Source organism: Poecile atricapillus, chromosome Z (genome assembly GCF_030490865.1).
Source record: "Poecile atricapillus isolate bPoeAtr1 chromosome Z, bPoeAtr1.hap1, whole genome shotgun sequence".
Classification (NCBI taxonomy): Eukaryota; Metazoa; Chordata; class Aves; order Passeriformes; family Paridae; genus Poecile; species Poecile atricapillus.
Genome location: NC_081289.1, coordinates 65651430 through 65679068, shown reverse-complemented (window position 1 = coordinate 65679068; position 27639 = coordinate 65651430). Strand labels below are relative to the sequence as shown.

The window sequence follows — 27639 nt, the reverse complement described above, 5'->3', positions numbered from 1 at the left end:
TTAAATATGTCAGAGTGACAGCTACGATAGAACACATTTTTAAGATGCTGGGTATTTATATTTTTAATTTGACAGTGCAGTAGAATCTTCTATCAACAGCATTCATAAAACATAGATTTACATGAGCATATCAAACATCTTCTAAAACCTGTGCCTTTTGACATATTTTTGGAGGAATTTATCTACCTGCTATACTTTTATTCTTTTTTAATAGCCATAGGAATTGTTTTGTGCTGGAAATGCTCTGGAAGCGAACAGAAATTCCTATCATGATCTGGGCCTGCACTGTATGCTTGAATCATGCTTCCTACTCTGAGGTGTCATGCAAAGCTGAAAGGGATGTGCAGGTTGTCAGAAGCTGGAAGGATTCAGTAGCAAGCTATACTTTATAATGTGCAAGACATGTCCATTTCAGTACACCTCATGGTGCATTTTTCACTGTAGTTCTGGACAGATTGCTCTATTCTCTCCCCAAATGTAAGTCATCTTTTCAGCCACAAATCTTTCCCTAGCCTGTTTCCTTGGTGGGACAGGGAATTTGGTAAAGGAGACACATTTATTTCCCTTTTAAGTCTAAGGTGCATATTGCCATGGCACTTTCATCTATGGTGGGTATCTCTGAAAATCAGGAGCTGGGAGACAGTGCATAACAGTGGTTATGAGTGCAAGGTCCAACAAATGTCTGCAAGCCCACCACCTACTCTGCTTTCTCAGAGCTTTTCTTGTGGTCTGTGGTCTGACCACAGCTGTGGTAAAATCCAGTGATTGGTTTAGTATTTTGTGGCTGGGATGGGCAGGGTATGATAAACGATCAATAAGGTAACAGTCCCTGGAGGAAGATCACCTTTGTGTCAGCCCCATTTCAGTGATAAGGCCCTTATTAATGGGAGAAATCCTGCCAGAACCACCTCCTGGTCCTTGGACCCCCTCAGTTCAGAAAAGCCTAAGCCTCACAGATCGATGATGGCATTTTTCATGATGTGAACTGCTCCTTACTGGAGGAAAAATGGCCAGCCCTACCTCTGGTCTTCTCTTGACATTTGGGAAGTTGCATTGTTTTTAATTTCTTCATCTTTTTTTGAGTGTCTCTACTCTTCCTTGTTTCATACAGGCTGTCCTGTGGTGTATGAGAACAAACTCTAAGAATGAAGCTAAAAGCCTCATGGAAACATGTTTTAGCATGCTAGTTAGTGTGTTTTCCACTGTAAAAGTGAGGGTTAATTGGATAAAAGTCCAGCAAATATCCAAAGTCTGTGTTTGACGGTGTTAATGCCTTAAGATCAATCTCACTTCTGTGTTAATATTCCAGATGATAAACAATTTTGGAACAGCTTCAGTGTCATGAGACAAAGAGCTGCTTAAAACACTGTCAAATGAGTTATGGTATCCAGAGCAGCATTGGTGGGAAACATGTCTTCTACCAGGAGCTCTTCTGGTTATATGTGTGGAGCAGAGCTGTGAACACAATTGCATGATGTTTCAACACAGAATGGGGCTATTGGTAAGGCTGAAAAGTGGGTGAATAACTTGAAATATGAAAAAAAAGAGTTTGAGCCAGGAACACTTATGTCCTTTCTGCTGTTCAAGCTTAATTATTTCTTATGAGAACTCTGCAGTAGTCTGGGCTGCCAAATGTGAAGAGAACTTAGTCTATTTCATGTTTTTAACCTTAAATCTGCAAGATTATAAAGTAATTTAATGGAAATAAGTCTGAGAACACAACTATGATTACAGTTCTTCATTGCTCTCGTTACCAGACTGTGGTGTGGGTGACAAAGCAATGTTGAGATTTAAGATAACAAAGATCCTCTGTGCACTTGTTGGTAGAAAAATGTAATATTTCTCTTAGGCAGCTAGCAGGTTGAAACATATAGGATAGATCTTGAAAATTAAAGGATTGCTTAAATATTGGCATTCATGCCAGTATTTGTTGCTAAGGAGAAATGTAGTCACAGTTCTCAGTACTGCTTCATCCACCGCCTTTGTTGTGTTGTGGATCACTGGTGAAATCTCTGATTAGAGAACCACTTGCTTTCTTTGCATTGTTTTTATACTGCATTAAATAATAAGTTTAAAAAACCCTTCTGTCACTGTATTCTGCTACAGCCTATAAGTGCTCTCTGCATTTACAAACCAACGACATAGGCCCAGCACATTGCTGCATTGTCAGCAGTTTCCAAGCAGCCTGTGATTGTTACTAATTACCTCCAGATGCATTTTCCCTGCTTTGACTTGCTGATTTTCAGTGTGGTTGGTGTCACTTTGAGAGGATAAAGCCATGTTAAACTGATATCTCTAATGTGGCTCTCCAATACTGCTCTGGGCGTGGATTGATGAACCTGCAGCAGCCCAGCTGTGTCCAGCAGCAGAGTCAGTATGTTCTTTCAGAGCCAGGAGTGGCTGTCAACCAGCCTCACCTCACCCAGGGGCAGAGAAGCATCATTTACTGGACTGGGGACTGATGGGAACTCTATATCACTCCATTGAAAGAAGTGTTACAGAGCAAAGTTTTCTCAGTGGGCTTTCTTTCTAGCAAATGCTGGAGTAGAGGAGCTTGGTCTTCTTCCATGCTGGGACATGTCTATCACCTTTGGCTCACCTCACATGCAGGGAGAGACCAAGACTCTGCCAAGTATGGACAAGTATGGACTGCCAAGTATGGACTTATCCTCTGCATTCAAACTTGCAGCCACAGCTTGGAGTGTATGGTCCTTGCTGCTTTTTGTGGTCAGCCTTGTAGACAATGGTTCTGGAGAGCCAAATTCATGGACTTTGCTGCCCATTTTCTCTGCACATCCAAAAGGTGAGAAAAAGAGAACAAGAGTAGGATCAGAGTCAGTTTATTATTTGGAAGGATGGAGAAGGAGAGACATTCTCTGTGGCTGTCATCTTAGTTGCCTGCTCTGGCTTGCATTGTTGGACCCTGCCACCAGACAAAGGTAATCCCAGATGTGAAGCTGAACTGAACATAGAGCAGCCTCCTCTACCCCTGGGAAGATTTAACCTGAGCTTTTCTTTACTGTAACTGTATCCAACATCTGTAGTACAGTGTAGTATATTGTGCCAGGTTATTCATAGGTGACGCAGATCTGTGGCTAATGCAGGTATATCATCACCATCAGCTTGCCCAGTCCGGCTGGGCAGCATGGCAACAATAACAGGGTGGGTTTGATGGAGTGCTCAAAAGGATTTTAATGTTCATAGAGAGACCATATGGTCTGAGGGGCTCCTTCCAAACGCCTAGGGACGTGGTGAGCTTCACAACACCTAGGGTTACCTGGGGTGAAATAGCCAATTGCAGCCGCAGGACAGGGTTTTGACTTTATAAGTCTAAGATAGGATGACTCTATCAGCATCTCCCCCAGCACCCCATCTCTCAAGGCTTCAGGTTTATTCCCTCCATGCTAGGAACTTTGTCCAGGGTGTGATCTTTCCCATCTAATTAGGTTCCCACAGGGTATGTTTAGCAATGCATATTCCTGGAATAATGCTCAGGTTTTCTAGTTAGGGAACACAGCTGCTAAAATGGGATAAATGCAGGCCAAAAGACAAGACGTTTCTTGCTACTTTTCTGTGGTGACATGCAGTGCTCAGTTGGCCTCTCAACATGTTTTTTCTTAGGACTGCTGAGGCTCATCTGCTCCCCAGGTCTTCATGCTACTTTGTGTCGTCATGATGCAATTTATGAGCCACTGTTTTGCCAGATTTTGTTGAATGAAAGGTGTTATTGGTCCCTTCTGAAGCTATGCATGAGATAGTGGAACTGCAGTTGGACTGGACACTATGCCAAAATCAAATAGTTTGCCACCACTATGAATTCTGATGCCTTCAACAGGAGGAAAGACGTCACTACTCTAAAATCCCAGGATGATCTCTTGCCAGGATTAAACACTAATTTAAATTAGAACATTTCAGCACTTAGCTCAATGCAATCCAAAAGGGCTTCTTGTTTTTTTAACAAGAAAACAAGTGGCAATAGGAAGCAGGTGACTTCCAGAAGAGTGGGGAAAGATGGAGGATTCATCTGAGCAACCCTACAAGCCAGCCTTTGGCTACAGGGGTCTGGGGAAATGCCCCTGACTCCACAGGCCAGAGTGTAGGTATTGAATTTGGATTTGAACCTACTTTTTTGCATAACCAAGTTAGCTGGGCTGGGTGAACTCCAGAATTGCTTTCTAATCTCAGCTGCCCTGTGTTTCTGTGGTTGGCTCTGTGCTTCCATGCTTCTGGGTAGGAGCTGTGTGTCACTGTTTCTTTGGTGGGATTGTGCCCAGGGTGGCTCTAGGACAGCCTGCAGTCCATGTTACTGGGACCACCGGTACCTTCTGAGGGTCTGCCTGTACTAGGCTGGGCATGAAAATGGAGTAGGTGGGTAAAGAAACTTTCTCAAAATTTACTTTGCTTTTTGTACTTGAGTTTAAGGGAACATTTTAGAGATACCACAAAACATGGAGGAAAAATATGGATGTTTTGCTTCCTTTTGGTTAATTTTTGGGAGTGGTAGTCTTGCATCTTTGTATTTTTTTTTGCTTTTTTCAGTCAGAGTCATTCAGGCTGGGAAAGATCTCCAAGATCATGAAGTCCAACCAGCACTGCCAAGTCTATGATTAGCAATGTCTCCAAATGCCTACATGTCATTTAAATCCCTCCAGGGACATCACTGCTGTGGACAGCCTATTTCAGTGCCTGACAGCCCTTTCAGTGCAGAAAATTTCCTTGATGTCCAACCTAAGCCTCTCTCTGTGCAACTTGAGACCATTTCATCTTGTCTTGTTGCCTTCTAGTGACCAGGAAAAGATACCAGTCCTCAAACTCTTTCCCTGGGATTCTTGACCTGACTGAACCTCTCTGATGAAGATTGTAAGCACTGTGCTCCACTGGGAGAGTGGAAGCAGAAGAGAGGATATTTGGGTTGTGTAAGCATCTTGAAATGTGGCCTATTTCTCTCTATGGCTTTTGAAATTAGGACTCTTAGGGGTACACAAGAAAAATTAAAAGTTCAGTGTTAATAGTGTGTGGTGAGTTGTGCACATCCAGGTAGAATATTTAACCAGTGTGGATAGGTGAGGTGGAATGTGGTCACAGACTGAACCCTTTGGCCCATGAGGGAAGGAAAGGCTGCCTTTCTGTGCCAGGGCTTGGCTCGATTCTGGGTACACATCCCACATCAGAACAAAGTCGCAACCTCTTTCCAAGTTCCACCTTCTCTTTAATTTTTAGTTTTGCTGTGCTTAAGACTAGAGTTTAGCTCTGGTCTCTGAACCTAGTTCTGGCAGGAGCCAAGGAAGGAAGGATTTTTCTCTGTCTTGAGCCTTATTTGTTCTGCCTTTTATGGACCATTTTTGGTACATCTGAGACAACTAAGTATTTTTTGTGTCTGACTGAAACAGCAGTATGACATTTTAGAGGCAGGAAAATCTCACAGTAGATGTCTTTGAGGAATAAACAATGAAATAGAACTTTTCTCTTCTTCATGCACACCTGAGTGAAGACTACTATTATTTTAGAGGTACAAAAATGTGATAGGGGGTTAGTAGTTCATTAACAAGAAGTAAAAAAGAGTGCCTTAATAATGATGGGAAAAGCATTGTGAAATCTGCTGGTGGCAGTTTCTGGGAGAGAAAGAAGATGTTTATTTTAATTTGTATATTACTGTAATCAAAAAAGATGAACCCAAGAATCTCCTGTCTAGCTGATTCAGCAGTTGTAGGTTGTTTATTGTCATGAATTCAGGTCTAAATCCAGATCTTGCTGACCGCAATGAGAAACCTGGTTTCATTAGGAAACACTGTTTGTCCCTTCAACATGTTGCATTTACTACTTTGTATTTTAGGAGTGACTGGGATGAAAGTGTTGTAAAAAGATTTGGTGAGGAGTATGATAGTTTTGCAAATGGACTTTGCAACTGGAAATGCCAAGGCCTGGAGAATAACAGTGTGGGAAAACTTATATTATGCTCTTTGTCTTCTGTCTTTTCTGAGAAGTAAAATTTCTGTGTAGAGATAACATAGGTGTTTATGGAGACTTGGAGGCCTGTTCTCAGATATTCTTGAGCTTCCTGTCTTAGAGACAAAAGCAGCGATCATAAAAGCACAGAGGAAATTCACAGCATTGTGAAGTGCTGCACATGCCTGTTGATATGTGAGGCTGGGAACAGCTCACACACTTTGTGCCTCTGCTAAAGATGAAAGCTTAGTAGTGTATTTATCCCTGTTTTGCCAGCATGGTGATGGAATAAATCTACTCTTTACATTCCACCTGTGATTTCTGGCTCCTTTGGTTACCTGCAAATATTTGATTCTCACGGTGACACAGCACTGGACTCTCTTTGCTGATGTCTCACTGTTTAGGAGGTCCATGGTTGGTCATCCCTGTAGCAAGATCTCCAGGTGGAAAGGAGAAAACACCTGCAGAAGAAGAGGTTCTTTTTCCTCTTCTCTTCAGAAAAAGAATTTCTGCATATAAGGTTAGGGATTCTCATCAGGATGGGCCTGTTTCTTTCCAGTGGCTACTGAGGGAATGAGGAGTGCTTAGTTTAAGCTGGACCTGTGTTGGTAGGATGGACTTGCCCTGGAGAGAGAAAGAAGGGTCACCAAAGATCCTAGGGAAAATCATAATCCAGCTCATAGTCAGCAGCAGTTTTAAAGCTGTGCTTTCACCAGCTGACTGAAAGGATTTCAATTATTTTGATTTAAAATTAAAAAAATATTTGCATTTTTTTAGTAAAAGGTTATTTAAACTTGTACTTCCTGTTCCAACTCTCTGAAATAAGAGTAATGTAAGATTTTCACAACTCCTTCTCTTTTTTTCTCCCCTCCTGTCCCTGTCCTCAGATCTCATGGTTTTGAAGAAAGTAAAGAAAACATTTGATTTGTTAATACTACATTTTTCTTCTGGGAAAATGCTTTGGTGTTTTTTTTGTTGTTGTTGCCTAGTTGTTATAGCAAAACTAAAAGTCTTCTTCTGAGGCCATGTTTTGGTCATATAACCTGTCCCTACCTGGAAATGTTGATCCATGTTTAAACATAGAACATTATCAAAGAATTATACTTTAACTTTTGCAGGACTGTTTTGAAGTGCAGATTGGTGTTGGTAGATGGATGGTTTCTAGTGAAGCGTTATGCCAAGAGTTACAGCTTAGTTTCTACACTTAATAGATAAAAGTGCAGATGCATTTTCCAATAATCTATCTATCACTCACAATAGGATCTGCTATGTTAAAGGCTTGAAAAAAGGCCACATAAACTCCTGTGGAAAAGCAGCCAATCTGAAAAACAAAAGTGTTAATTCTAATGAGAAGACGCAGTCTAACTGCGACACTGTTGAGTTTTTCCATTTTTATGAATTCTTATCTTGCCATTAAAGAAGAAGTGCATTTGAGAAAGCAAATGAGGGCACTTGTACCCCACTAAGACCCAGGCTATTAACTGCCTTTTTTGATGATGTACAGCCTGACTCTGCTGGGAGTTTGGCTGTGGATTTAAATGTTGAATTTAACTATGGTAAACATATTTTGGTGCAAAGCATGTATAATAACAATTTGCATTTACATAGCATCTTTTACTTAAGGATTTTGTGATGTCTAATTAATTAAATCTGTTTCCCCCTGCCCCAAATACCACTGTGGTATGGATAATAAATACAATTTTAAATCGAGCAGCTATAGCAGGAGGATTAAGACAAGACGGTTCTGGTGCCTTCGTAGTGGTACTGATTGTAGCGAGCCTGGGGCTTGTTCTGCAGACACGCTGAGCAGCCTCGTCTTATGCTCACCCTGGTCTGAAACACTATGGAAAAAAAAAAAAAAGACATCAAAGAAGTTCCACTTTGATGGAAAAGTGCTCTGCAGGCTTCACACACAGCATCTTATGCTGGTATTTAGGTCCTGGGGATCCTCACACACAGCTGTGCCACCCACCATCATGGCAGCTGGGGGATTCAGATGCTCAGGGATGGCTGGAAGCTTTTATGGCATCAATGGCCAGTTCAGCCCGCAGGTAGGGCTGGTATCTCACTGCCAGATAAATGCTGAAATCTGTTATAGATCTCCAATTTGGAAATAATGAAAAAAATAGAAAGAAAAATAAAAGAAAGGAAAGCATTCTAATTAGCTTGCCTGCTTCCTTAATTGGTTTTGGTTTTTTTTGGCCCACAACAATAACAAAACATCTGAGAGTTTCTGTGCAAGCCACCAAAATGGTAGTTCCAGGTGAGTAGGGGATGCATTGGCTTCTGTGGATCTGCACATCACAAAAATAAAATCTAGTGGCAATTGGAGTCAAGCTGCAGAAGTTGTTTCTATGACTAGGTAATTGTTTTGATGAGAGTGGTTGAAGACCTCTGAAAGATACTGAAGTGCTAGAATGTGTCCAATGACAATCAATGGACCTGGGGAAGGGTCTGGCACACAAGTCTTTTTAGGTGCAGTGAGGGAGTTAAGGGACTCATACTGGAGAACAGGAGGCTCAGGACAGGACCTGCTGACTCTCTCCCCTGAGAGAAGGGTGGAGCCAGGTCAGAGTCAGGCTCTGCTCCTGGGAACAAGAATAGGACAAGAGGACATGGTCTCAAGATATGCTCGGGAAGGTTTACGTCAGATATTAGGAAAATATCTTCAGTGAAAGGGCTGTTCAACCCTGGCACAGGCTGCCCATGACAGTGGTTGATTTGCCATCCCTGGGAAGATTTACAAACCATGTGGATGTGGCACTTAGGACATGGGCTACTGGTGGCCTTGGCTGTGCTGGGGAATGGCTGGACTTGGTGATCTTAGAGAGCTTTTCTGACCTAAACAATTCTGTTATTCTGCCACTGGTTATATGGGGCCCTAATTTGTTTCATAGAAGTTAATTCTTAAATGATACCTGGCCAGTTGGGAGATTATATATTTGCAGTGAATTGGCTGTGAGTTATCAGACCAGCAGTTTTGGGAAGTGGGTAGAAGAAATCATAAAAGAGACAATTCTGTGTCTTTGTGCACCCCTGGGCAACCGAGAACATGCCAGGAGGCCACTTGCTGTCTGCTGTGTGCTCACACCTTCCTATCATGCCCTAGAAATGGGAGCATGATTTTATTTTTTTTTCTGGAAGAAATCTAGGTGAAACTTAAGAGGACTCAAGAAAAAACCTGCAAAGTGTAAAGTGTTTGACTCATGTTTTTAATAATGCTGCAGTGTATTTTTTGAAGAAAGTTCGTGATTATATTATCTATTCTTTGAATAAGCTCTTCCAGTAGTTCTGTCTGTATTAACCAAGAATAGAGATTTTATAAGCCTATGGGGTTTTTTTGTTGGTTTTTTGTTGTTGTTGTTTTGTGGGTTTTTTTTTGTTTGGTTGGTTTGGTTTTTTGGGGTTTTTTTTTGTTTTATTTTTTGGTAATGAACTATTGTTTCTTTATGATTCCATGCTATATTAAGGTAAAAAATGCCTGAAATTTGGGTTTTGTATAATTTCTCATTAAAATGTTGAACTGTAATAAAAAAATAGGAAAAAAGAAAAATGCAGTAGAAAAAAGGAAAAATGTCACTGGCAATTCATCAAAATACAATTTGCCTGGCTTTGAGCTACTTGATGGAATTGGCACATCTACCAGCAGTGAGGAATATCAGTTATGGAAATCCCACAAGAATCAGCAGGGAGGGGGACTGCCTGACTGCCTGTGCTGCCATGGACTTGACACCTGGCTTGGGATTTTCACACAGATGTGTCTCAAAAGTAAATTCAGTAAAAAGAGTGAAAGGAGTGTTGGGGTCCCTCTGGAGTTTTCCTTCTTTTCATTGTACATTTGTTGCAACAATTTGAAAACCTTGAGCTCAGCCCTGTGATGACATTATACCTCTTTTGAACACTAACTTCTGAAAAAGGCTCATGTATCAACAGTAACCTCTAAAGAGGGATATGTGGATTATCTCCTCCCCAGCTGGCTTTGTTTCTGGCAATTGTGGTCCAGACCTTGTGGTCTCCCCAGATGGGAACATCCTCCTGGGGAAGGATGGTCCTTGACCACTGGGACTGAAAGATTGCAGGAGTATGTCCTGTGTGGAAAAGTTTGGTGGGAAGGCAGCAGGTGCTGCTACAGCTGCACTAATTGCAAGGTCCGTAAGAGATAGGCTGATGCTGGGGGCTGTGTCTAAGACTCTCTTTGTCAGCAAATCAGGTGTTCATTGCTAAACAGGTGCCTTGTTTTTGCTCCTTCTGTCCTTGTTAATATCATTATAACTATGGCATATGGACACAAGCTATTCCCAGGCCTTGGTGTAGCCCTGAGCAGGTCTGGTAGCTGCTCACACTGTAGGAGAATTGTGTCCTGTCTTGCCTGATCTATGTATGCTAGCCAGTAAAGGCAGTCCCAAATGCATCCAGGTTTAGCTTTACCACCATGCTGATGAGGAGACAGACAAGCTGTCTGGGATAGACACTGAATCAGAGCAAACTATGAACAAATCTTGCTGAGCCAGGGCATTGCCCAGCCTAGCCTGGGTGACAGAGCTGCATCTGGCCCCTGAGTTCTCTGGAGAGCATTGCCCATCTCTCCCTGTGAGGCTGCACTGGGGATGGTCATTATAGGAACAAGGGAACACTGGCAGTAACAGGGACACAGGGGGCATACATCACACCTGGTGCACAAATGTGGGGTACAGGGTTGCAGAGCACACTTCTCCTTTGTATGTCTTTGCCTGCAGTTGCTGAGGCCATACCACAAAGTGCTCCATGAATCCCCATGTCCTGCCCCAGAGCATGGCTTTGTCCACCCTAGAGTGACCAGTGTTCATTCTGCTGTCAAATGCTTGACCAAAAGAGGTACAGGCAGCTGCAGTGGCCTCCCACTGTAAGGATGCACAAGGCTGCAAAAGTCACACTGTATCTTTTAGAGACATGCAGAGGTGGGATTATCACCTCATGGCTGGGTGTACCTTGTCCATTGTATAAGGGTTCACTCAACAGGTTTGGGGATGCATTGTTGCATGCTCACTACTCAGGAGACAGATTTTATCCATCTCTTCTGGGGCCTTCACTACCTTCAAGTCTTGATATCAGCTCTGGTTTTAATGAGACATGATATTACGTTCTTAACATATGGCTAGGATATCATTGGAACCTACTGTGACACGGATAAAGCAGCTCTGTGTGATACTGCCTCCCTTCCCTGACCAGCATGTGGTGGACAGGAGTTCCTATCCCCTGTGCATCATGTTACCCAGGGGTTTGTAGACCACAGAGTTACTTCTGTGCTTTCCTCTGCAAGGCACTTCTTGCAGACCCTCAGGAAAATGCTCCCTTTATGTGGTGGCTGCTCTGAGGTCTTCTGGCTGCAGCTGGCCTCTGGTGCAGCAGGGCAGATTCCTCCTGCTGGGTGGATACATAATGAATTTGCAGTCCTCAAGTGGGGGAATGCACTGTCAGGGTTGTGCGCATGGTGCTCCACCTGCACTAGCTGTTGTCATCACCTTCATTCCTCTGTCCCTACTATGTGGCAGGAAGAGGTTGTAGGCAGCAGGGATCAGCAGTGGCAGGTCTGGGAGAGGAGGGGAGTGAGTGTGACATTTGGCTGTCCCTCTGGGACACTGCTCCAGCCTCTCCTCCCCGCGGCCCCATAGGGGTGGTAAGGCCACCCATCAGCTTTGTTCAGCATCACATACACCCTGCAGAGAACACAGCAGCTCTGTCCCCATCATCAGAAGTGCTGCCCTAAATGTACTCCTTTCTCTGAGCTTTGTAACTATTCCTGTCCAATCTGTCTTCACGTTTCCTTTTAATTATTTCCCCCTTTCTTCTCTCCCTCTCTTTTTTCTCCCCTAAAACCCCAGCACTCCTCTCTGGTGTACTGAAAATGTGAGTGAAATTGAAGGCTGGAATGTCTCAAGTCTTTATGATGATGAATTACTTTCACTGCCAAACCTTTTATTGTCTGTGATTTGGAAAGAAGGGAAGCTGATTTATTGTGGCCAACTGTCATGCCATTTAATACAGTTATAAATCCTGACACCATGACAGCCACTGTTGGTCCCCTCTGGTCACTCTCCTGCCCTGGTTTTGTCCACAGTCACTCTCTTCAGCTGAGGAGCAGGCAAGGAAAAATATGAGCTGGGAGCTCCCTCTTGAAGGGTCTTGGCTGAGCGTCAAGAAAGCACAAAGTGTCTCACCCAGACCAAGGCAGGCTCCACAGACCTCAGCTCTTGGGATAGATGGAGATGTCCCATGGCCCTGGGCATAATTGCAGAATCCCCCCATTCTGGTGCTGGCACTCATGGGTTGCTTCAGTTCTGCTTGAATGTGGCAGAAGGGAAATATCACACTGGGCTTGGAGCAAGATCCTTTTCCACCGTCCCTTCTGTTCTCTAGTCTGAACTCACTGGAGGATTCTTCCCATAACGTAATTCACACATTTGTTATTTTTTAACTACATTGTGCATCAACTGAGGTACATATCTCACTATGTTATGAGATGCTGTCTCAGTTTTGGAAGACAGGTGTCTGCTAGGAAGGGCAGGACCCTCCCTCTGAATTATTATAATTCTGAAATCAAGGGCTCTCAGGCAGAGATCTGGGGATAGGAATAACAGTTCTTTACTAGTATTTATAACAAGGCAAACAAACAACAATAACTACAGCGTTAACAACAAAACAGAACCGTGACAGCTTTCTCAGCTGAGACGGGAAGGGATGGAGGAGAGGTTTTGCTTCACAAACCCCCCTCGGGCGGGCAGTCCCGGTGCTCCTGCAGGGCTCTGAGGAACACTCAGCTGGAACAGCAGGGATGAGCTGAGATCCTGGGCTGGTGGCTGAGGTGGATCAGCAGCTCCACGGTGGTGGCTGGCACTGCCACACGTCCCGGCAGGACAGGGGGTGCGAGGCCACCGACAAAGAGGGAAGAAGGAGAAGAAGCAGCAGCAGCAGCAGCTCTGTCTGGGTGATGGTGAATTCCCTTCTCTCTGCAGCAACAGATCTCAGCAAAGTGTCCTTCTCTGAAGCTGAAGAAACCCCGCCAAACTAGGCTCATAGCCATCCTGCACTGAGCCTGGCTGAACATGCCATGGTCTTGAGCAGTGACATGACCTGCCAGAACATTGTCAGTCCTTGAGTGCTGGCAAGGTGGGGCAAGGGTCTCGGGACCAAAGGGATTCCCAGAGATGCAGGTTTGTGTGATGCCTGGGCTTCTCCTTCTGCTCTCACTGATCCTAAAAGCCCTCTGGATGTCACTGCTGTCCTTTGCAAGGTGCCTGGAATGCCATGTCCTCCCCTCCTCTCCTGGTTGTTTGGCTGGATCAGCTTACCTGCTTTTCCCACACATGGTTGGGACTCATGAAGCTGGTGATCATCCCAGCCCACCAGGACATGGGGCTTGGCAGCCTGAAGGCTTGCCTGCATGCTAGTACCCTCTCCAGACCACCCTGTGTAGCTCTTAGACCCGAGGGCAGTGTCAGCCCAGCTGCCAGGCTGGGAGAAGGAGGAGGTGGGCTGCCCTGCTCCTCCTGATGTGACATAATGTACTGTATCAGATTATCTCATATCATATCATAGTCATACAGATACTCTTGAGTACTAGCAGGGCCTTTTCATGCAGTTCATGTCATAGCACAATCCCATATCCCAAGTAGTGGCAGCCCCACTCATGGTGGACTGGGTATCAGGTCATCAGCATTCTCAAATGCCCTTCATGAAGTGGCCGTGGTGGCAGCTGGTGATTCAGAGGCCATCTCCATTTTTCCTGACACACTTTCTCGGTGCCTGGGAAAGTCCCAGCGGTGACTGCATGCCCTGGTATGAGCCCTCTGAGCTGTCTATGGACAGCAAGGTCTTTTAGGCAGGTCTATGGAATGAAGATCTGAGCCCTGCTGAAGGAGACTCTCCCTTGGGAGCAGTGTCTCTGTTCCCAAGGCAGCTACCAACCTGAGACAAGTCTGTGGACCCCAGTAATGTGTGGGACCACTCCTGAGCTCTCCTCAGGGCTTGCATGTCCCTTTTCATAACTGTTAAATGTTTGTTAAATGGGCTGAACATGTGGGGTTGGAAAAAGTCTGGATTTCCATTTCTTGATTAGGCAGAGGTTGGAGGCCAGCCACCTTTCCTACACGTATCCATTAGTTTTTGGGAGCATCCGTACCACCACAGTAAAATGCCAACAATGCTACTTTTCATAGTAGTAGGTCCTACTGTTTGGTTTTTCCCTTGTAGCTCTAGGAAGTTGTCTGGAGTCTTGTTATAGTGAGAGGCGTTCATAGTTCTTGACAAACTGATGATAGTTTCCTTCTGGTCTTCTTGATTGCAAAGAGAAGATAGAAAACACTTTCTGGGAATTTGCAAAAATCCAAACAGTGGAAAAAAAGAAAAAGTAAAATGTTTTTTTAAAGTATCTCTTGATAACTCAGTCTCCCTCATGATTTTTGTGGAGTGTTTAGCATCTAGCTGTGCATTTACAGGAGCAGGGATCCCCAGACCACAAACTTTTGAAGCTGCTGATCCTCTTGGTCATCCTACATCTTTCCAGCAGCACAGTGATTACTGTGGAGACAGTCTCACCAAGCCTGCTGTGCTGCTCTTATTAGAAGTATTTCTGTGCTGCAGAAGGAAAACAACAATAAAAGGAATATGTTGCTTCTGCATGCGTTAAGAGCACTGATCAAACCACATGAGATCCCATTTCAGACATAATGTGCATTGGAGGGCAAAATTAGATTGAGGAGTAAATGGAGCCTAAAATTTCCATAGCTTTATTCGTCAGAAAGCTGTTTCATTGCACGGTGTAATTCTCCAATTTCTTTCATTCATTGCATGTAGCATGCTGGCTAGAGTACATTTTTGAAATAAGGCAACAAAAATACCCCTTCTTTAATTTGGCAGTGGTTGTGAGGTGTGTAAGGCTTTTCAGACCTAAGATGTAAGGTGATATGAAATGTAGAAGCATGTTATTTAACAGCAGAAAAACAGCCAAACTGGCACTTTCTGGTTTTATTTTAGCAGGAAGAGGTGTTTTGTTTTGGAGTTACTATTTTATATTTTGGCTTTTGATTTTGGTTTCTTTTGCATTTATTTGATTCTGAACTCTTAAAAGTTGGTTTTATTATTTCTATTTGAAAGTTTTATTTCATTGTTGCTTGCAAATGACACTGCATGATGAATGGCAGTTGACCAAAAAATAACATTCTGAAGGCTAAGACCTGCCATGATGGTATGCCCATTATTTTTATGTGGGATTTCTTTTCTCTCCCCTTTAAACATGTCAGTTTGACAATAGGAGGCTATCAGGTCTCTCAGAAAAGTAGACATATGGGGATTTTGCTTTTGTAGGCAGTACTTGATGTCATTTCCAAACTAATGCAAATTGAGGAGAGCAGTTGGTGCCCAGTGAATCCCTTCTGAAACACTGAACACTGCAGTTCAGTATAGTTGTCACCAGTGGTATGACCAGAACAGAAGGACAAGCCCTTGTGTGTCTCTGTCCTATACACACCTTTGTGTATCCATGCTTCCAGTCTACATTCCCTGCTCCATTTATTTTTCCAGAACCGTTGGATGCTCACTTGGCTTCCCTCATGCTGCTTTAGCACTTCCTACATCCTAATTGCCTGGAATTTTGACTCTTCCTGCCTTGCGCCATGAGCCATGGAAATAAGAAGGGGAAGAGGAACCAATTTCAGGCAGTTTTCCAGTGAAACTTTGACCAGACCTGAAACCCAGTTGAATACCTCCATCAGTTTCAGTGTTATGTAAGCAGTCTCATCTTTGACATCCCAACCAATAGAAGATCCCATCCTGTCAGGGCCAGAATGAGCTTTCAAGAGCCTTCCCTTGCTCTTGAAAAATGGTATCTGTGGAAGTTCTTCTCCTCCACACTGGTGGAGGGAGTGACCCCTGGACCAGAAGCCATTGGGGGTTTATTCAGTCTTGGGCTATTGGGTCCTTGTGCCCCTGTATCCTTTTCTGTGGGTCCCTGCTGAGAACATGAAAATGAGATTTAACTTCTTTTTAAAAAGGAAAATCAAATGTTCTAGCATCTTCAGAACTTTTTCAATACACACCCATTAAGTTCTTCGAGTTAAAATGCCCAAGTGAACAGCTCTCTGCTTGCACAAACTCCAGGTTTACACAATTCAGGTTGTTGGGGTTTTTCTGTCTCTTAGTGCAAAGGCTTCATTATTGAAGATCTTGTCTGGCACTGGCACAAAGGCAAATGTGACATGATGTCTGTGGTCTGCCACCTCCTCCTCACTGTGTGTCTGTTTGGCCCTCCTTTGGGACGGACTGTGCTCCAGTGAGGGAGGATTTCTCAGGATGTAGGCATGCAGGAGCTGTCCAGGGACATGGACCTGTGTGGGATTTGCATGCTGTGTCAGGCAGACCCAGCCTTCCCCAAAGATTCCTCTTCTGAAGGATGCCCCGTACTGCTTGCGACCTGCTGCTCCTCTGCTGTTCTCCAGGCAGGTGTGGGAGGGGAAGAGCCCCACAAAAAAGGAATTTAATGGATCCAGACCTCCACGTGTCCTCCCACAAGATCTCATCATCCTTGCACTCACCTCCATCTGCCCTCCCTTCCTTTTGGTGTCCCCTTGATAGGTGAAGCATTAGAGACATGGTTGTGGTGGTGTGCACATGTAATATGGTGGGATTGTCGCCACCATTCTGCCATGCTTCCCCACATCCCTCCACACAAGGAGCAGTGAGAACCTGAGACCCAGGCCATGTCTTGCCCTGCCCCAACCACTGTGATCCTTCTAGCCCCATCTGGGCTCAACAAAGGGAAACCTTGCAAGGCCTGAAGATGCCATTTCTCATGGGCCAAGGAAAGGCTAAATTATGCAGAGGCAGTTTAGTGTGTGGCTAGTTGTTGGCCACACAAGTATTAGGGTGAGGGTGGGTTCTTGCAAAGATGTTGTCTGCCTGGGGTATTTTTCCCTATTTTCCACATAGATGCCTCCTCCAATATGTTGTGTCCATGTGCACTGAATGAAGGGGTCAACCTGTGGAATTCTAACCTTGCATGTGTTACGGGGGGACAAGAGAACCAGGTGGACTTTGAAGATCAAGGTGGATGCTGATGCAGCTCACCTCAGATCTGCAGAAAAAACTTTCTCATCTTAGCAACTCTAAAAAGTATGTGACAAGCTGGAATATTGAGTTGTTTATAGGGTGCAAGAGCTCTGTGGCTGCACAGAAGGAGCAGGAGTTCTATGCAGCACAAAAGAGATTATCCAGAGGAGATAGGACTGAGGGCAGAGCTCTACAGCTACAGGACTCTTACTTAGGAATCACAGAGAAAACATACTGGAGTATTCATCTCTACTTTCTCGCTGCATTTTTGCTCTGACAGAAAGCATTGGTCTTCCTTCTTTTCTCTTATTCCCACCCTGGCTCTCTTTTAAAAGTGCAATTGGGTCAATGGAATGATTAGCAGATACCTGCTATGAAAGGCAGCTTTGGAGTCCTCTAAACATCTGCTGCTGCTTTGCAGATGAGGAGAAAAACAGACCCACATCTGCCGTTTCAGTGCAGTATGCTTAATCTGAATTTTATGGCTCTGATAGCAGATTACAGTGCCACTGTCATGAGCCCTTGCAGCCCCAGTCACAGTGGACACTGTGCATTTCAACACCTCCTCCACTAATCTTTTCCCCACTGCTCCCATTCCCTGGCTGCTAATTTCACGCAGGCACTTAAACATGATGGATAATTGTGTTCTGCTTATCAATGTTTAATTTAAGGGCTGTTCCGTCTGACCTGAATGCCCTCTGCAAGAGCTGTGCCTCATTATTGATTTCATGGTCATACCTGTGACATTACCTGCTTTGTAGGAAGTAGACTTTGACATTCCTGTGAGGCTTTGGCAGCCAGAGCTAATTGTCAGAAGAATAATCGAGTCAGCAAAATCATTACAGGTGATCTGTATGTTACCACTGTTTTATCTGCCTCTAATTAGGTGCAGGAGAGGTAACTCATCACAGTAAGCACACCACACTGGTTTGATGTCCACAAATAGAGCAAGATGAGCACAGGAGGGGAGTTATTCATTAACAGCAGTGATTCAGTGTGTTGGAGTCCTATGCTGGTGACATCTCCTTTCCCAGTGGAATGGCATGAAATGCTGTACTGCAGGCATCCATGGGATACAGAGTCTGAGTGACTTTCGGGCAGGACTGAATGTTGGGGCATGTGCTCGGTGGCTTTCGACCCGAGGCAGTAATGGCTGAGCTGCTGCTGTGGAGCAGTATTTTGTATGTGATAAAATCAGATAGCATTTTCTCTTGTTTGGGTACTCCACTGCCCCATGCTGCTGCTCTGGGCACACCCTGGGTGATACACACACATCCCCAGGTGGCAAAGGGAGCAAGAGCCAGTTGATGGAACTCATCAGGTCTTTTCCTGATAACAGCGCTGTGTATTTGACTAAAACATTTTCTTTGGGATAACAGTTGAAACAACCAGGTTAGCAGGATCAAGTTCTTCACTGGGCAGAAGAAAAACAGCTTTTATAAGTAGGAATTAGATTTTTCAGAATAAAAGTTAGTGTTGGTTTTTTTTTGGCCAACTTTAAAATTCAAAATTTTTACAATTTTACTGAAATAGGCTAGAAATTTGGGCTTGCTGCCCAGAGATGAAGTAGTACCCAAAAAGCATCTCTGCCAATTACCTTTTTTTTTTCTGGTGTTAAACAATGGCATCCATTCCTGTAAGGCACCACAGCTTCCTAATATCTGGAGTAGCAGGTGCCTGGTATGGCAAGACAGCTCCAAAAGCCCACCAAAGAGAGAGCAACAGGTGCAAGGTCCTAGGGCCAGCAGTCCTCTGGGGTCCTTGCAGCAGAACAGCACCTGTGCAGGTCCCTTCCTCTGCCACCAATGTTTGCAGGCACTTGAAGGAGGTGCCCTGTGACAGGACCAGGAACATGACAGGGCTGCCATCCTCCTCCCATCAATGTGGGGTCATAGGGACTATGCAAGGTTATTTTGAAGAGAGCACAGTCCAAAGCCAAGTTCATCCATCTGGGAGGCCTTCTGGAAGTGGTTTATCAATTCTGTTAGTTCCCTGCTGCAGCTGCTATGTGGCATCCCCGCACAAAGGCATTAGGATTCCTTGCATACAGAGGCTGCCAGGCAAGGAGCTGTAGAACCCCAGACTGAATGGGATGGTGCTTGGAAGTACCTGCTTAGCTCATTGGACAACTCTGTGGACTGGTGTGGCAGCATCTCTTCATCTGCACTTTGTCTAGTGCAAACCTGAATTTTTAAAAATAGTTTTCTGGAAAGACATGAAGAGTCAGGTGAGGCAGCAGCCTCTGTGTGGACCTGGGAGGGAGGGCTCTGATCTGTGCTGGTAGACAGGTCTGGTTTGGGCAGGGATGCCTGAGGTGGAGCCTAGGGCAATGCTGGTCTCTGCTGGGTGGAGCATTCTGATCCTTGCATAATTTCAGACAAAGGTGTGTGCCACATTGACTGGCCATTTGATGGGCTGATGTCTTGTAATGATACCTGCAAGGAGACTGAGAATGCAGGAGAATTCACCAGCGCTGCCAGACTGGCTTTCTCAATATTACTGACCAATTGGTATTGAAGCTCTGACTCTGAAGAGGTGGAATTACCCCATTAACCCAGAGCACTGCCTCATTCTTGACCATGCTCCTGAGCTGGTGGCAATCACACACCTGCTGTGAGCATGGGGCGGGGGGCAAAGGCCTGGCTTCCCTCAGTGCAGACCATGGTGCATCACAGAGAGGAAAATCACCAGCCCTGCTGGTGGTTGTGAGACAGCAGCAAAGGGTCTCTGTGAGCCCCCTTCCACCACCTGAACCCCCTACATTTTCTGATGTATCCTTTCCTGTAATTAATTACGTGTCCAGTGGGCTCATTTCTTTCATACAGTTACTGACAATCTGTTAGCTAAAGGGAAAAAAATGTGTTGGTGCCTTGTGGTATTGAAAGTGAAGGGTTTTCACACTGTCAGGGTAATGAATTCTGCATGGGTTTGAAGCACCTGAGCTTGGGGGAGTCCTTGTGTCATGTGTCTGGGAGTGACAACCCCCAGTGGTTAATTACTGCCATGGATGAGAGCTGAGCTGATAGCAAAATGAGATAATTTCATTAGTAGTTAAATTTGAAGTTAATTGGATTCACGTTTACACACAGTAGTGTACAAAGACACACTTGAAAATGCTCTTTGCCACCTCATGATTTTTTTTAAAGAGGGTAGATGAATCGAGGAATGCTTCTAAACTGCTCCCTCTTTTTTTTGCATTGTGGTTGTGAGACAGGAGAGTCCTTTGCTGCTGCAGGCTGCTCTCTGCTGCAGACATTTTGTCCTGCAGCAGGGACATTTGCTGATGCCCAAGAGCTGCTTGCCTCATCTCTGCAGGGGTTGCTGCTAAGCTCTCCTGTAGCGGGTGGCAATATTTCTTTTACGGAAGAAAATTCCTTATTTACACTTTCTTTGCAAAATGATAATTTGCTTTCATTGTGAGTGTTGCCAGCTCCTAGTGAATGGAGGGATGGACATTTATGGACTATCATCTGTGTGCCGAACCTTTGACATGTACAGGGGCATCTGTAGCAGAGGCGTTTGCTCCACTCCTCACAATGACAATACTGGTGCTCCCCGTAAGACATTTTACCTCTGGAAGTCAGATGAGTGATGAGTCAGTATTGCCTTGGAGGTATTTGCCAGGAACCTGAAGGAGCCTGGTGAAGCAGTCTGGAGGAGGTGATTGGATAAAGGAGATGGCAGGGTCCAGCTGAATGAGCACTAGAGCTGCTGTGTGCTCGTTCTGTCATGGAGGTGTGCTGGTTTCAGGTCAGGAGACATCACTGAAGGTACCGATGCTGCTTGGGCCATCAGCCTCTCCATGGGGAGGCCACTGTAGGAAAGACTCAGAAAGGTGTTTTGGTACTTGGAGCTTAAAACTGTTGGCAGAAGTTGTTGGAAAGAGGTTGTTGGCTACCTTAGAAAATTCTGCTAAGCTCTGCTCTAGTTGAACTTCTCCATAGGCTGGAGCTGGCAGCTGAGCTGCTCTGTCCTGCACAATACCAGCCCAGCAATGCAAGGAGGTTGCTCTGTCCACAGCTGCTTCTGCCCCATTTCTAACTTTAGGTGTCTAAAATAACCTTCAAAAATCACAGGACAAAGACATTAAGAAAAAAATGTGTCCTGAAGGACCTAGGTTCCTATGTCCATGTTTCCTACTGCTAAAATGTAGATGTTCGTTTCCTCTTGAGTGCTTTGCCTATATGAGTAAGGCAGGAACACCCTGGAGCAGAGGCTCCTTCATAACCTCTCTTTGTACAAGGTGGAGTAGTGTTTTTCTCTTAAATCAATTGTTTTAGTGCAGCTGAAGCTTGCCAGAACTGGGGCCTCTCAGGCCCTCCCTGAAACTTGCCTGTGGGGACCCTACAAGGAAGATTTGTTGATAGATGACAGAACATTTCATTTGGAAATGGGATGTAATGGAAACTAGCCCAGACCTGTGGAATAGATCGTGGGTGATGTTTTCTTTATTTACTGAGGAGCAGAGTTGTCATACTTGTCATACTGTTGGTCATGGTGGTTACCTTGCTCAGTGCCCTTGACAATAATCCTAATCATTCTGGTGTGGCAGTGGCTTTGGAGAAAGCAAAGAATTTGTAATATTGCAAGATGCTGAAGTATATGTCAAGGTTTTCATGATAGCTGTGGAAAGTGAGGAGTGGTATGTAGTCAGTGTGGGCCAGTTTGGGAGGGGGAGTTTTCCCACAGGTCAAGGCACCTTTGGGGCATTCCATGTTGTGCCATTCTGTGGTGACACCATACAACCAAGGAAGGGACGAGTCCTGATTTCCCTCCTGGGTCTCTGGAGGGCTCCTAGGTGGCAGTAGTCAGCCTGTGAAATGTTCGTCTGCATTAGGGACAGCCGTTAGCTGCGTCCCTGCTAGCACTGGGGGTGAACTTAGCTTGTGAGACTGACTTTATGTAGACTGCAGATACTTCTGTAATCTCCAGACTGTAGAGGTGACATAAAGCATTTAATTTTGCATGGGAGAGAAGGAAGCAGGGCAGTGATGAGGGGAGAACATTTTAATCTAAAATAACCATTTTCTGCCTGCACTGAATAATTAGAATTCATTATGTCCTTCCGTAAGGGATGTGACTTCGCCCTAGCACTGGAGAGCAAATTAATCAAAATTGTTTTGAACCTTAAATTCTTTTAGGATGTGAATGCACCAGAATGCATTCTGTAGGAAAGGCCTGAGAGGAACAGCTTGCATCCTGATTTGTGGATACTGAGTGTGGAGGAAAGTGGGGCATGTGCTAAGAGATCACTGCAGCAATGCTGGAGTTTTGGCATACACCCCTTCATCTGAGGGTAGCGGGAGGCAGTCTTTATGGCCATGACCCGGAGATTGTGAGCCACAATTTGCAATTACTTGTATACCTGTCTCTTGTCTCATCTGATGAAGTCTCATTTATTAAAATAGATCAAAAAAAGGAAGATTTAAAAATTTTATTTTTGGATCAGTTAAAAATTAAATTTGGGCTCAAAATCTTCACCAAACAAAAAACTTTAAAAAAATTGTTTTGGCTTTCTGTAAAGCTTTTCAGTTTCAATATCTCCAAGCTCTACAGGCTTGAAAAAAGTAAACTGTATTAAAAACAATTGCCTACAGAACATGATGTAAAAAAACAGAATCTGTGCATTTTTTCTCATCAGTGGTGCTAAAATCAACAAAGTCATGTAACTTTTGCTGATACAATATACTGCCTTTTAAGGAAGGAACCTGATTTTTGCTAATGAGCTGTTTTGGGCCAGCAGGATCTTGGATTTGACTGATGCCAGAGTGATCCCTGTCCTGTAGAGGCTGGAAGAGCAGAAGGGCCAGGTGCTTCATGCAGCCCAGAGTCCCTTCCTCATAACTGAGGTGCACACTCGGCTTTTCAGAGCTAAGCTCTCATGCAGTGCTCCTGTCTCTAGCTGTGGTTTGGATCTGATGGACCCCTCATTTTTTCCTGGCCTTGGAGGAGCCACTTGACAGGCTGGAAGAGCCAGAGGGGTGTATCTGAGGGGCAAACTGAAGTGGTACCTGATGCTCACACTGGGAGGAGATTGCAGAGCCTACATCCAGCTGCTGACCAAGCCATGGTGTTAAAAGGTCAATGCTACCAATGTGTGTGTCTTGAAAGCAACTTCTCCTTGGCAAAGTGTTCTGCCCAAGGATGCCATGGGAGCCCAGAAGACCATGAGTGAGCTCCAGGATTTCCTCTGGGGTGAGGGATGGATCCTGACTGATGAGATCATAAGAGCATGGTTTTCTTCTGGAGGGTGTCTTGTGGCCACAGCTGACAGTGGTCTACCCAAAATCTCACTGCAGCAGCCTGAAGGGATGGTGACTATTCCAAAATCTCCACATGGGAGCAGGGTCCAGACATGACTGAGGAAACACTTCTGTAGCATTATGTGAGTAATGCTATCTGACCTCTGGTCTTTACACTGCCAGCAGAAACATGTCCTTGAAGGTGATAGGAGATGTGTCTGGGAGAAGATGAAGGAAGAGAGGGTACCCCAGACCCCAGGTCCAGGGGCAGAGGGAAATGGAAAACATCCCACTGCCTGCTTTTGTGGGAAGTCCTGTGGATGCTTGACTAAAACCCATACTTCTGTGGCTAAGGAAAGAGCAGTGCATCAGGCTGTGTTTGCAAATCTGACTCTTCTTCTGGCACTGTCACAAACTGTATTTTAAACCACCTTCATGTCTCAATGCCATGTGTTTGCTATATATATATATATATTTATTATTATTATTATTATTTTACTGCTTTAGTAAGAGATAAAATGAATGCCCTGCATTGTATTTAGATCTCAAACAGTCTCAGCCTGTGCATGTGATTTTCTAGGGAGTTTTCTGGCAAAATGTCATTAAGCTCTGTGTTATTTCCCATTTCACTGCTTTTGACTTTACAAATCTAAGCTTTAGAGGAATTTGGGAATAGGGGTGAGCAGCTGGAGTTCAGGCGGGTCTGTTCCTCTCCCTGCAGAGCTCTGCTCTTCACCTTCCAGTCTCGCACTTCATTGGAGCTTTGTGGCAGCTTATAGAGAAAACAAAACTGTGCCTGCCCTCCCTGCCAGGCTGGAAATCCCATGCTGGTCCTCACAGAGCAGTGATGACAAATGCATGGCTGTGTTCTGGGTGCTTGGGGAGATGTAAAACCATGTCTGCTTGTCGCAATGCTCACGTGGTGATTTGTTGGTTTGATTCCTCAGGTCGAGAGCTGGCAAGTACAACCCTCCCAGGATACCCTCCGCATGTCCCTCCTGCTGGACAGGGCAGCTACTCCGCTCCGGCGCTGACAGGAATGGTGCCTGGTGAGTCTTCAGAGTAGGGGGGAAGGAAAACATGAAAGGAAAACAAATAGCGTTTCAGGAGAGAAACACTGTGTGCTGTAAATGTTCTGCCAGGTAGAAGCCACAGTACTGAAGGGTAGGTGTGGAGTGATCCTGAGTGAAGTAGGACCAGGCTCCCCAGAACAAGAGGCTGCATAATCTGCAGAGTGCCAAAGTGAAGTGTTGGCACTGAAATGCTGAAGGAGCTCCCAGCCTCCCTTCTGTGGAGCCTGGAGATTGCTCCATACTGGGCTGTGCCAGGCTCTACTCACCTGACTCCAGCTTTGCTCTAACTCACCTTGTTTCTTCCAACATTGTCCCTCTGTGCTGCTCCAGCAGTGAGGTCATTGGCCCTGGGGGCTGGACATGTCCTGGCCTCAGACTTCCTGCGTGCCAACCTGACTCATGGGTACACCAAGTTGTTCCCAGGACACTATACTTCTGTAATTTACCTCCCATTTTGGAACCTCACAGTCAGAAATGCCAGGTGTCATGAGCCAGCTGGTGGCTACTACTTGCCTATGTAGCAGCAGAAACTAAGGTTGTGCAGGTGACTGGGGTGGGCAGGGTAGGTTCTGCAGGTATGTCACATCACTGATGCCAGCCTTCAGCACTGTTAGCTGCAGATCTGCACACAATTCAGAGTAGGATGGGGACTCCTGGGTACTGGCAGCAAGGAGTGGTGGGGCACAGCACTCCTGTATTTTTTCTGGGGAATTACCAGTTCTTTGGGAGCAGCTGCAAGGGTGGATTGGCAGAGCTGCAGGATGTGGGGCTTAATAGTGTTCAGCCAGAGGAGGTGCACTGTGAGGTTCAGTGATGTAGTCATCTGAGCTGATTTTCCCAGGTAATAGATTTTATTTTTAACTACATATAGGCTTGTGTGACCCATTATATTGAATAACTGCACTGTTCCTCTCACTGGTTCCTTTAATAACAACCTTCTGCTCCAGCTAGTGTGAAGGTCAGCCGCAATTCCTGTAGGTTCTTCGTCTCATTTAAGTGAGAATTTGCTAACTAGCATCCAAAATGCCTTCTCAATCCTTCTTTGACTCCTTTGTAGGACCAGCTTTAGAGCCTTGCACCACAGTCCCTGAGGGGTTGACAGTAAGGCAAGTGACAGACCTAGTCTGCTACCATTGACACATCCCTGCTTGTTCTAAAATGGCCAAATTGTCATGCCTGAGCATAGGCATGTGTTTATTGTGCTAGCTTTCAGGAATTTATCTCACGACCTGTCTATGCCTTGTTCTAGTTTTTGGAGCCTTTGCTAGAAATGTGCTTCCTTGATAAGATTTTTAATCATTAGCCATGAATTTCTGCTTGTAATTAAGCAATTGTGTGAGTTAAGTGGTTAGAGACATGGGAGAAATGTATACATGATAACACACAAGCAGTGTTTTGTTGCATGCTTGTTGCTACTGCCATTGCACCTGCTGATAGGAGTAAACCCAGCCCTTAGCACACTGGGTGTTTGTCCCACACCTGCTGAGGTCTGTAGATTGCCTATGGGGCACGGGAAATGTTCACACTCCCTGCATTTGCAAGATGTGCGGATCCAGTTTCATGTTCTGTCCTTATCTCTTCTCCAGCTCCGTCACCACTGCTCATCCCAACAGAAGCACTTTTTCCCCCTGTTAGACTCAGGTCCTTCCTTATCTCTCCCAGAGGCAAGGAGATACACAGGAACCTGTCTCTGCTGCGTCTCCATGGCTTGTTCAAACACATGCTCAAAATTTCACATTTCCTTCCTTTCCTGCAAAACAAGGGACTTGCATATCAGCAGTGAATTTCCATTTTTATGTGTCTTGTCTGCTATGGCAAAGAATAATCTATTCAAATGCTTTTCTTGGAAGGAACCAAACAAGCAAACACATGGTTTGATTTCAGTCCGAAGCTTTAGGGACTGACAGCTGGCATTGCTTGAGGCTCCTATGAATGTGTTTCCTCTGCAGGCCATTGGCCCTGCAAGCTCCTCCTGCCTTTTGGTGCAGAATTGACTGGTGTAGAATTGACCAGAGGGGAGCTGTCTGGGCTGTGCTGAGGTGCTAACATCCACATTGCTCCCATGTCACAGGGCACAAGTTAAATGCCATCGTGGGGACAGATGGGTAGATAGGTGGGAAAACAACAGTCTGGGTGGTCAGGCTCAGAGGTAGTGCCTAATGCCACACTCCAGCTGGGTGCTGGTACCATGCACAGAACTGCAGGGCACAGATAGAGGTCTCTCTTGGTTCACAACTTCCACAACTAGAAGATAGCCAGCTTACTAGGTGTTCAGAGGATACTAACCTGAATGATGCCATCAGTAGGCTCCAGAGCAGGACAGTGATGTGGAGGCACGTAGACAGGCTGAGTTGGAGCATGAAACCCAGCAAGGGCAAACCAAAAGATCCTGCACCAGGAAAGGCACCACTTTGACACAAAACAGGCTGAAGACTGTTCAGTTCCTGAAGCAGTTCCAGGGATGAGGCAGACTGAGAGCTGAACATCAGTCTGCCATCTGCACTTGTGATGAGAATGGTCAGCTCCTGGGCAGGAACTGGAGGGAAGGAATTATCCCCCCTCACTTGGAACCTATTGTCTCACAATGGGAATAGTCCTGGTTTGGGCCCCCTTAATGCAAAGAAATAATTGGTGTAAGTCAGAACAAGCAAGATGTAACTGGGTACGACAAAAGTCTCCAAACTTTTTCCCCAAGAGATGGGCCCAGTGGTGAAACAGGTTGCTGAGGGGTTGTGCTGTCCCCATGGTTGAGGGCTTTCAAGGCCACGTTGTGTGAACCCCTGAGTATTCCGCTCTGGTCTTATTGCTGATTCCGCACTGAGAAGGCCCTTGAGACATCCTGAAGACCTTTCTGTCCTGAAATGGCTGGTCATTCCATGACTCAGTGTTTCAACTGAGGTGCTGCTGGAATTGCGCTGCAGAAATTCATATGCTTCTGCCTGATACCATGAGTAGGGATGGAGGAAGCTGTTAACAGAGGGAGATCAAGCCCCTCACTCTAAAGGAATGGTGCCAGCAGTCCATTCAGAAGAGATACTTCTGCTCTAGACCCCAGTTACCATTAAATAACTTGAACCATGAATCCAGTTTGAGGCTGGAGGGAGACCTATAGACATCTTCTCTGTCATAGGGAAGATCCTAATGTCTGCACAAGGACTGGAAAAAGTCGCTTTCCACATTCCTCTTCCGTCCTGTGACCACAGTCTCATGCTGCAGCAGTCCAATGGCACCTTCTTCCAGCCCCTGGCTTGGCATTCTGTTTGCCTGTGCTCTATGTCCCATGCCTGACTCACCTT

At 45.2% G+C, this 27639-nt stretch overlaps 1 protein-coding gene across 3 annotated transcripts in view; it reads left to right on the top strand.

Annotated features, from left to right (window-relative positions):
- The window catches only part of PAX5 (paired box 5), a 130158-nt gene that overhangs the window by 75637 nt on the left and 26882 nt on the right, over positions 1-27639 (top strand). For all 3 annotated transcript variants that reach the window (XM_058864675.1, XM_058864676.1, XM_058864677.1), the window contains one exon: positions 24218-24319. In XM_058864675.1, coding sequence (XP_058720658.1) covers positions 24218-24319 — 102 coding nt within the window. The remainder of the gene's footprint in view (positions 1-24217; positions 24320-27639) is intronic.